This window comes from Telmatherina bonti (genome assembly GCF_933228915.1).
Source record: "Telmatherina bonti genome assembly, chromosome: 4".
Taxonomy (NCBI): domain Eukaryota; kingdom Metazoa; phylum Chordata; class Actinopteri; order Atheriniformes; family Telmatherinidae; genus Telmatherina; species Telmatherina bonti.
In genome coordinates, this window is record NC_136622.1 from 6,417,415 (window position 1) to 6,428,771 (window position 11,357).

The 11,357-nt window shown below is 43.6% G+C and overlaps 1 protein-coding gene across 1 annotated transcript; it reads left to right on the top strand.

Moving 5' to 3' along the window:
• Positions 1–1,632: 1,632 nt before the first annotated feature.
• tpx2 (TPX2 microtubule nucleation factor) lies at positions 1,633–11,186 on the top strand (the record flags this gene model as incomplete). Its single annotated transcript, XM_079239586.1, has 16 exons — positions 1,633–1,735; positions 2,548–2,661; positions 2,744–2,879; positions 3,169–3,270; positions 3,388–3,513; positions 4,321–4,430; positions 4,511–4,659; positions 4,798–4,969; positions 6,219–6,357; positions 6,433–6,655; positions 6,748–6,843; positions 7,190–7,363; positions 7,456–7,602; positions 7,674–7,785; positions 10,028–10,212; positions 11,076–11,186. 16 exons carry the CDS (start codon positions 1,633–1,635, stop codon positions 11,184–11,186), a joined length of 2,199 nt encoding a protein of 732 aa, XP_079095712.1.
• Between the last annotated feature and the right edge of the window lie 171 nt (positions 11,187–11,357).

The following is an 11,357-nucleotide window of genomic DNA, read 5'->3' on the forward strand; positions in this document are numbered from 1 at the left end:
AAATTTGGCTTGTACTATAAAATAGTTAACTACATGTTCAAGAGGTTTATTGTTGGGGTTTTCATAATAGAAAATTATATAGATTAGTTTAAAGGAGTACACAAAGTTCAGGTGATCAAATAGGTGACTTTTGAGAGCCTGTTGAAAAACATTTTTTCTCACAATCAAAAACTAAATGTGTTGTAGTTTCATCTTCTGCCTCACAAAAGGAGCATTTATTAGTGATATTCAAATATTTGGAGATCACAGATCCGGATTATGCTTTACATAACCAAACAAGCATAAACGTCACTCAATCCATTGTCTTACAAGTTGGTGTTTACAAAGTGATCCTGAGTAAGCCCATTGATAGACAACTATACAAAACTAAATAACACAGATAATGATACAATAATGGGGGGGGGGGAATACAAATTAGTAGGGGGTATTAAACACAACATAGCATTTCCTTTTTTTTTTTTTTTTTTTTTTTTTTTTTTTTAATAAAAGAAAAAAGGGGGATCATACCTTAAAAGTATTCCAAGCAGTTAAAGTTTTAGGAGCTTTTTGTTCAAAGAATGTTTGATGGAGCAAATATATTGACTAAATTCACATTGGAATACATTAAATAAGAGTTTTCAGCCAGCAAATTTACTTTTATGAATATAAAATTTTTCCATAATGAGAATAATATTAATAATATACCTTTTAGGATTATTAAACCTTTTGTCAATCTCTTTTATCCCAAACAACACATTCCTCCAGTATAATTTGAAGTTCGAATCAATGTGACAAGAAATAAACATACATACATTTATCCAAAACTGTTCAACAACAGGGCAGTTCCAAAACAAATGAACAATGGTTTCTGGGTAGCTGTCACAAAAGCTACAGTTTATCTCTATGTCTTTTTTAAATCTAATGTGTTTTTGTGAGTTTGTTTTTGTTGTTCAAGAATATGCGCGTCAGCATGGGTCACGTGGCCAGTAAGTAGCAAGTAGAGTGCAGGAAGATGAACTATGTAACCAATCAGCGGCGAGCTCGCTGGATGTAACCAATCAGTGGTGAGCTTTCTGGATGTAACCAATCAACGGCGAGCTCGCTGGCCATTGGCTGTTTTAAAATGGGGGGAATTTAAACTGTAATGCGGCGCTTCCCGCAACGGTTGCATGTTTAGTCCAAGTCGCTGGGAAAACGGACGGTCCACGGTACGTTTTTAGACTCCTTCAGTGTTGTTTCCCTCTTTTAGACTAGAAAAAAAGTTTTTTATGCTTATAGGCTGATCAGGTACCGATATGGATACTTGGCCAAAGCAAGTCGATGTTTATTCAATATTTTATTTGACGGATTAGGCGACAGTTGATGCAGATTGTACGTTCATAGAGAAATGCGTTGTCAGCTTAGCTCTTGTTTTGGGAGGGCGAACTTCATTATTAAGGCTAAAATAAGTGTTAAATTTTGGGAGATGTGTCTCATGAACCTTTTACAACAAGCTGCTTTGTGTTTTTAGCAAAGCCAGTTTCCCAGTTCTCTATGAAAACACGTAGATTTGTGCACCTGAACAGTAAGGCAGGTAAACCAAGCAGTGCTAAATAAAGACTCGTCGGTTTAATCTGTGTTTTTAAGGTTAGCCAACATAAATAAAGACTGATTATGGCTGAAAGCGACTCCGGCGACACATACGAGTACGACGCCCCGACCCACGCCGTGGATTTCCAGGAGCTGGTGAACTCCCAGACCGACGATACGTGGTTTGGTAAGGCTCCCACTGCCGGGGTGTTTATCCTGCTTCCATGGCTGGTTAGCCTCCAGTGTTTAAGATGAGACCCAGAACATTTCATCTTTACTGCATATGTTTTATTTTAATGGAAAAAGTTGTACAGAAACAGAAGTCAACCTTATTGTTTTGTTTATAGACCATGTTTTGCAGGGTTGTATGTTGATACAAAGCCACATTCCCTGCTATTTGGAAGTTTTCCTTGGGGGCTTTATTTATCAGGTTGCAGCAGATCTTTCATCCACACCTAAATGCACTTCAAGCCTTGTGGAATTTCTGTTTTGAACCGATACCTAATGAATCTACTCAGTTAAAAACAGGAGTTTACAGTGTGCATGCATGTGAGTAGAGATAATGTGGTTAGTAATTCAATGCATCACATGCAAATGTACTATCTAGCATATTTTTCTTTCTTTCTTTCTTTTTTCTTTTTTTTTTTAACAAAACAATGTAATGGGTATAGCCTTCATACATTCACATATATTTACTGTGGTTGCTGCTCTGCTTAAGTGAATATTTGTCATTTCAAAGTAGGGAGGGTGCTAAAAGCCTGCCAGATGTTCCATTTGTAAAACTTTACTGATCATTTATGAATTTATTATGTTTAAATTGAATTTATGTTTCATTTAAAAATGGCTCTTTCCAGCTATATCAAATAGGCGTTATCTTCTTTTTGCTTTTTATGCACAAGTTAAATAACTTCTGGCTTTGAGACAATAAAACATCCCCGTGAGCTGTGTGAAGCTCATTTTGTGTTTTTGTTTTTGTTTTTTTTTACCTCTGATGAGCAGAACATGCAGGAGGAGCAGGTGGTCATCTTATCACCCCTTTGAGACCTGACCAGTTCTCAATGCAAGGTGATGAAGCTGGGGCCAGCAAAATCCCTGAGAAGAATGTGGACTCTGGTCAGTGGTTTTTTGTTTTTGCCTTTTAATACTTTGTTGAAAAATAGTTTTCCTTATTTTTCTTTCAATCAAAACCCATCAGGACTGATGGATATTCCAGGTCAGAGTCTGTCTGCATCTCCACCGTCAAATATTTGCACATCCTGGGGTCCTAAAACTCAGAATGGAGCCCGAACGCAGAGGAAAACAGCTGATGAACACGCTGCACAGCCACGCAGGTACAGTCCTTTGTTCTGACTGCTTCTATTTTATTTATCCTTGTCCTGTAGGACCTGTCTGTCTAAATGGGCTGCACAGGTATACAAATTAAGTGCAGTTTACCTGTCACCAGGAGCATCAAACAGTTATGTGGTCTGGGTCTGAGTTGTTTTTTGGAGATGTTTTGGCTTGAACTCGAAGGCTTTTCTTCTTACCTGAAGTGGAGTTGTTGAGACGCGAGTTAATAAATGACATTGAGTCGCTTCACGCTAAATGCATAAATGATTGTTTCAGGGATTTTCATCACAGATCAAAGATTTATATCGAGATGAACTTTATTGATTACAGGGTTTCAAAGCGTAAGGAGATGACCACCCGTCCAGCTGCACCGCCATCAAAGAAACCGAAAGAGTAAGTTGTTGAGCAGTTCTGTGCTTTTCTTCTAAACATCAAGTCAGCAAACACTAAAACCTCGTGCTTCAGAGAATCAAATCCACCATTTCACAGTTTCTGATTGTTTTCATTCAGAACTCCTGTCAGGAAACCCAAAAGTGGGCAGCTGAAGCCCAGACCTGGTTCTCGCCAGAGTCAGCGACTAAGTTCAAAGACTGCAGCAAAAACTCAACCAGCGACTTCGTCCTCGACAAACACAGAGTAAGTCTCTGCACTAAAGACACTTTCACATCAGATTTCTTTTATTAGAATCAGTCCGTTTGCTCGGAAAGTCCACTTTGTTTGGGGAAACGTGGATGCACCAAACATTCTGATTCGGACCAAGAATTGGTCTCGGCCCGTTTCAAGCAGACTAAATCCAGGAAACAGACTAGAAAACAAGTCCATCCTGTATGTGGCGAAGCGTTGCATTGTGGGTAAGGGTCCTATGCTTCGTCTGGTGTTTGTTGTTGCTGTGTATTTCTGCAGTATACTTGCTAGGGTGGGAAAGTCAAATCGAAAGATCGAATATCAGGATTTTTTGCTTGACAATTTTAAAATAGTTTTTTGTTTTCAAATAAGTAATCTATTGTCAAATGTTTGGAATTTTTCTTCTTTTTACTTGTTGTTTTGTGTATTATAGCAGCAGACTGATGGTCTGGCCACTGTTATTTTTTCCCTCATTGAAATCAAGAAAAATGACGAGCAAAAAGTTTTGTATATTTAATTTTTAATCTACAAAAATCAGCAATATTGAAGAATTGTGGGAATCGCAATTTAAATCAAATTGGCATCTAAATAAATCAGAATCTAATCAAATTTGGACAAAATCATATCGTCACTGTCGTAATACTTGCATAAGACACAATTAAAAACCCAAAACAGCATCTCCATGTTTAAGTTGCAGGTGGAGGAAACTGAGTTCTTTCTGTGGTGGTGACTTATTGGCATTTTGCTTTAGTCACTCTTTTTCTGCACCAAGGGGTGAAAGAGCAAACGAAACTTACTGGTCACAATAATTCCCAACAGAGCAAGCTCATCTGAGGAACTGGAGTTGGAGAGAATCCGGAACCTCCAGAGAGAAGTGGCTCTGCACCGCCGGAAGAATGAGGCCAGCTACAAGGCTGCTCTGGCTGGCAGTAAGTCCACGTCTCTCTGAGGCTGCAGCTGTAAACCTGTACTCGTTTTACTCCTCTTACTGTCTAAATCATTCATTCAGATCCACCGCCAAAGAAAATGCAGCTTTCCACGACTGTTCCTCAAGAGTTCCACTTCAACACAGACACTCGTGTTAAAGCGTCCGCTTCGTCAAACGCATCGCACAAGGAGGTGGACTTCATCCATCAGCTTCGCAAACCCTCCTCACCGGTGGCGGTGAGTAGATCACGTCCAACACCACACATTTGCTTCCACGCATCACACACACACATCTGAGAAGAGTACTTTAACCAGGATGTCCAACGTTCAGGAAAAACAAACATCTGAAGCAGTTCCTTTCTTTTAAAGGCAAGGCCGAGAAGAGGCGCTACAGTACCCAAACCTTTCAGCCTGTCGAAGGGCTGCAAGAAGAAGGAAGACGAGGCTAGAACATATGTGTCCATGGCTCAGCAGATCGAGCAGTTCGAGAAGCGAACCCCGACCCGCTACCATATGCGCAGCCGGAAAACTCAGGAAAGAGGTGTGACAGACTTTTCTTTTCCTCTTTGTTCGTTCAGTCCCAGATTATCAGAACCGGCTTTATTCACGGATCATGTGCACACACGATGACTTAACAGGTGTTAGTAGCAAGTAGTGAGATAAGTAAAGCATAATAAAGTGAGTAGAGATTAATGAATTACTCAGATTGTGTTGTAATCATGTTTAAATGGCATGCAGAAGTATTTGTTTACAGTAGGGTATAAGAAAATAATAGAAGTGATGAAGTGGGCAGTAAAATGACTGCAGTGGTGAAGAAGCAGTTTCAGAACCTGTTAGTCCTGGTCTGCAGTCGGACTGGGCGCTACGACCTCAAATCATCAGACAGGTCACCTCCATTACCTTTAATTACCTTTAATTCCACTTTTAGTTTCAGCCCTGATGGCTGTTGCAAATATTTTCACAATGGAGGAGCAGATAAGTGGAAGGAAACATGCAGTTGAAATGTATTCATAAGGTTTTTTTTTAATATATTATATATTATATATTATAAAATGTATATGTCTGGCCTGTGAGGTAGGTAGTGGTTTGTTCATGTCTCCTGATGTGAATCGATCTCGTAATTCTCATCTGTGAAAGATACTCCAACACCCAGACCCATATTAGTTTTCCAGTCGCTGTACTGGACTGTAGCTGAAGTGAAGATGGTGCTCTGTAGTTTATAACCAGTTTGGGTTTAACGCTCAGTCACTGGAGGAACTGCAGAAACATGTTATCAGTCACAACGGAGTCCAACATCTAAACAGTTTTCTCCTCTGTTTGGTCCTTACTGGGACTAAAATCATATTTTCTTACATGAGCTGTGAAACCAGTTTCACTGGACATTTAGCATGACTTGGGACAACTCGCTGTCCTTCACGTTTCCTCTCGCTGGATTCCTGTCATACTTCTGAGCCAGTCAGACAGGAACTGCAGACCAGTTTAGCTCACCAGTCTGCTGAGTTCTGTAAGTCAGGTTTATGTGGACAGAACTGGTTTCATTGTGGGGTCTAATGTAGCGAGCAGCTCATGCTGGGAATGTTTATGGGAACATGCATGAAGTCGCATCTCATTTTTCTCATCAGCCTCAAACCAGACTGGTCTGTTTTTGTTTTTTTACGCTTCTGCATCTCCCTTTTTAGTAAGGAGCCAGTCTTACCAGTTGAAAGGATAAAACACCATATTTCTTTGCTGACATAAGGAAGACATTCAAGTAGTTTTAGTTTAAATTCTGTGATATTCTGCCATCTCAGGACCACCTCTAGTTAAAGGTAACCACCTGAAGCTCACACAGCCTCACTCTCCTCACCTGGTGACTCGCCAGAGAAGCCGACCTCCGGCTGTTAAGAGCAGCGCAGAGCGGGAGGCTGAAGAGGTGGAGCAGCTGCAGAAGTAAGGACCTTCACTTTGCCTCCACCTGTACCAGCTGATCTGTCTGCAGCAGATACTAACTGGGGTCAATCACAGGTTTAAAATCAAGGCCCAGGAGCTGAACAAGAAGATACTGGAGGGTCCAGAGGAGCTGAAGAAGCCGGCAGTGAAGGAACCCACCGTACCCGAAGGTTTTGAGTTGGAGATTGAAAAAAGGCTGCAGGAGAGGCAGGCCGCCAAGAAGCCTCAGGAGAGCGAAGACAAGCTCCACAGTTTTAAAGCCAAACCGCTGCCCAAAAAGGTCCTGGAGGGAGTCGTGGTGAGTCTGAAAGCTGGCTTTAGTCCAGACATCATTAGGTTTTTACTCCTCCATCCTAATGGGAACTAAAGGGGAAATCTTGCCTTCTACAGGGTTTGCCAGACAAAAAGGTTCCTTATCCAACTGTGCCAGAATCCCCAGCGTTTGCCCTGAAGAAGAGGGTTCGCTTGGACCGTAAGGTCGAGGAAGTAAGGGGACGCATACTGTCGTTTATTACAGACCCGTTGACTTTTAATTCAGGACATCAGCTGTATTTGTGTTTATTTGTTGGAGACCTTTCACAAACATCCTGAGTCTCTGCTTTGCACCAGATTTAGCCACCTGGCAGGTACACAAATAGTCAAAACAATATGAAGCAAATAAACATGTAATAAATACTGCAATAAGACTGAACTATAAAACAGTAAAATCAACTAATCTAGTCCAGTATTAAAGTTTATGTCTAATAGATGTAATAACTATCAACATGTCGTCATGGCAACAGGGAGTTTTTATTCCGTCTCCTAATCACACTGATCCAAATGTTTTGTTCAGGTGAAACCACCATCGCCGCTGAAGGCCCCTCCAGTTCCTCACTTTGGCCTTCCGTTCCAGCCCCGGCTCCCTGAAAACCACCACGTGGAGCTGTGTCCGTTCTCCTTTGAACAAAGAGAGCAGGAGAGACGGGCTTTAAAGGAGAAAAGGCTGGAGGAGATGCGAAATGAAGAGGTGGAGTATCTGATCTGGAAGCAGGAATCTTGGCTGTCCGTGTGAAGAAGCATCTGTTGATTTGCTTTCTTCTCCTACCTGGATGCTCGCAGGTCCCACAGTTCAAGGCCCAGCCGCTGCCGGACTTTGAGACGGTGGTCCTGCCAGAGAAGAAGAAGCTGGAGCCCACGAAGCCTGAGCCCTTCCGACTCCTCATCGACGAGCGAGGAGCCGCGAAGAGCAGCCGCTGGGAGCAGATGGTACGACGGGACTGCTTACCTGAACTGTTTCCTTCCTCGGTGATGAGTCTGAAACAATCTGAATCTTCCAGGTGAAGGAAGAGCAGAAGCATCAGGAGGAGGCTGCCGTGTTCAAAGCCAGGCCCAACACCGTGACTCACAAAGAGCCTTTCAGGCCCCGGAAGGAGGGCCGGAGTGCTGTGGGTAAGACCCGTTACTGACCGCCAGCTCTGAGCAGTGGTTCGTCTCAGACATGCTTACTTCACCTGCCTGCGTTCACATCTAGATAAAACATTCCTGAAGAGGAATCCGGACTAACCAGGTTGGAATAAACAGGTGGAAGTTTGGGAACCCTTCAGTTTGCACAGGAAAGGCGAGTTGCCTGAGACGGTTAGGACACACGTTTCTTCATATGAAGTGAAATGTTTTCCTTCAGACGACTCCTGTCATGGAAACGTTGAGCCATTTTTAGAGCTGCCTCTTCCTTTGGGATTGTTGGGAGTTTTGTTGCTTCTTTCTGACTGAGTCTGGCAACAACAGTTCCATATAATGCAGGAATGAATCATTCATTTATCGCCCCAACATCCATCTGCAGCTCAGAAGAATCCTGAAGTTGAATATTTCTGGCCCTGAAACTTCCATGATGGCGGTCGGACGTGGAAAGCTGAATTTTCTGCTTTCCCAACTAAAGAGTGGAATGCTGCAGCTTCCCGTCTGTGTGACATCACCTGCGCTTGCAGGAGTCATGTCTCCTCCAGGAAGCATGTTAGAAACAGTAAAGCTGTCCAAGAAGTTAAAGTGCTTCTGTTGTAGAAGTGTTAAAAACCAGGAGGTGCATCGTGGGAAAAGGACTTGCCTGCAGCTGGAGGCGGTCCTGAAGATCCCTGCAGAAAGTCACAGTGATGTCGACACAACTTGTAACAAATTAAAGCATCTTTTTTAGAAGGGAACAGTTAATCTCATCTGGTCGAGCAGATGTGGGCTGTTGGGGTTACAGTGCAGCTGCCGCTGGTTTGAGTCCCGATCTGGAGCCCTGTGCTGTTGCACGAGTCAAACAGAACTATAAACACACAGCCTGTGGTGGATTTTACTTCCTCTGACTGAACACAGCAGCTGCCAGAGAGGATCTCTGCTGGTCATAAATGTCCTGCATTCATACAGTCTGACTGCTTTTACTGGTTTAATCCCAGTACTGCCATTATTTAATCTTAATTTCAGCTTCATCCCAACAGTGGAAACAGTTTATTACACTGGAAATGTGTCAAACCTCCAGATTCTGAAGGGTTCACAAACTTTGTCCTGGTTAGGAAAATATTCTCGTCCTGGTTACTGCTGCACTCAGCCTCCGTCGCTTTGTAATGTTGCCATAGCAACCTGAGCCATATTTAATACATCTGCAACCGATCGGGATGAATTTTCTTTGGTTTAGATTTATGGTCAGTTTCTCATTTTTAAAAACAAAACCCTTTGTGTTGGTCCGCCATGACGACAGACATTGCAACAGAAAGTACTACGGTGTACACGGATCAGATCGGTAAAGTACTACGGTGTACACGGATCAGATCGGTAAAGTACTACGGTGTACACGGATCAGATCGGTAAAGTACTACGGTGTACACGGATCAGATCGGTAAAGTACTACGGTGTACACGGATCAGATCGGTAAAGTACCACGGTGTACACGGATCAGATCGGTAAAGTACCACGGTGTACACGGATCAGATCGGTAAAGTACCACGGTGTACACGGATCAGATCGGTAAAGTACCACGGTGTACACGGATCAGATCGGTAAAGTACCACGGTGTACACGGATCAGATCGGTAAAGTACCACGGTGTACACGGATCAGATCGGTAAAGTACCACGGTGTACACGGATCAGATCGGTAAAGTACCACGGTGTACACGGATCAGATCGGTAAAGTACTACGGTGTACACGGATCAGATCGGTAACGTACCACGGTGTACACGGATCAGATCGGTAACGTACCACGGTGTACACGGATCAGATCGGTAACGTACCACGGTGTACACGGATCAGATCGGTAACGTACCACGGTGTACACGGATCAGATCGGTAAAGTACCACGGTGTACACGGATCAGATCGGTAACGTACCACGGTGTACACGGATCAGATCGGTAACGTACCACGGTGTACACGGACCAGATCGGTAACGTACCACGGTGTACACGGACCAGATCGGTAACGTACCACGGTGTACACGGATCAGATCAGAAGACGACGGACTGTTGCAGGTATTCAATATGACGAGCAGGCGCCTTCCGTGTACACTCCCCTCGTTTACACGGTGTGACAACGGAGTCATGAAGCGTGTGGACGATGTCCTGGGAGGAGCTCGGCTCGCCGTGCGGAGGCTGAAGCTCCTCCCAGAGCTGTGAAACTCACTGTGTTCTTGTCTTCACCTCCACGCCACTCCTGAAGACATTAATTCTTCTACAGTGGTGGAGGCCTTCGAGCTGGCCACGGAGCGCCGAGCCCGGGAGTGGCAGGAGTACGAGCGGATGCTGGCTGAGAAGGAGGAGCTTAGGGCGCGCATGGAGGTGGAGCAGAGGCGGGAGGAGGAGCAGAAGGTGAAGGAGGAGATCGCCAGGCTGCGGCAAGAACAGGTGACTTCTCTCAGCAGCAACTTGTGTGTGAGGTGGCGGCACCACATGGATGGTTCTGGTCCGTTGATCAGCTTTTAGCTGCTTCCTTCTGCAGAATGTTTGTCTTCTGCTGTCCATCTCCATTTTCCAGTCCAAACAGCTGGACTAAGCAGGAAATCACTGGTTTCAACAAAGCAGTCATGTCCACTGGAGAGAAAGTAAACCAGAGCCCTTCTTCTGGGCTCGTTTTAGGATCTCTTAGGTCTATGAAGCCAGATGTTCTGCCTCTGCTGTGGTGTTGTCGCTACAGAGCTGCAAAATGTTTCAAACTAAACATAAAACTGTTGAACGTGAAGTTAACTGGTTTGGTTTTTCCAGTTCAGGGTTTAGCTGTTAAACGTGAAGTAATGACTCTGCTGCCTTTTAACAAGGCCAAACGTCATATTTAACACTTTGTTTTCTGAGACCTTTCTTTAAAAGTGTTGAGCAGGATTTAGAGCAGTCTGCTTGTCGGACACACACCAGCAAGCAGCAGATTAAACTGTAATATGTTAGAACTCTTACATAGTAATAAATGCTAAATATCTCAGACTGTTTTCATTGGTCGGGCCTGAAAGGGTTAAATGACCTGGTCTCTCGCCTTCTGTTGTCTTCTGGGTTCTGTGGAAAACTTTCCTCTTCCTGCAAAGCTTCATAAGAATAAAACACCAGAATAGAGAGGTAGTGATGTCTGCAGGGAGCTGCCACCAATCAGCTGCGTCGTGTCGGGTTTTTAAACTTGTCTCGCTGCTGCTAGTCGTACAAACGGCACTAGACTTTTGTGTGTGTGTGTGTGTGTGTGTGTGTCAGGCACGCACGCTGACACTTCTTCTCCTCCTCCTCAGGTGCACAAAGCAAACCCCATCAGACACTATAAACCTGTTGTGGTGAAGAAGAGCGAACTGCCTCTAACTGTCCCAGAGTCGCCGAACTTCACCGACCGCTTCCGCTTGTGAGCAGCCGCTCTTTTTACATGTTTTACTTTTTATATTTGTTGTTTTTAAAATCCTTTATGTTGACTTTTATGTTTTTATTCCAAATAAAATGATTCATATCGTGCTGCTGGTTGTTTGTTCTGACTTGTGCTGCAGCTGCGACTGCTTCGGTTTTTAACTCTGTGGGAAAAC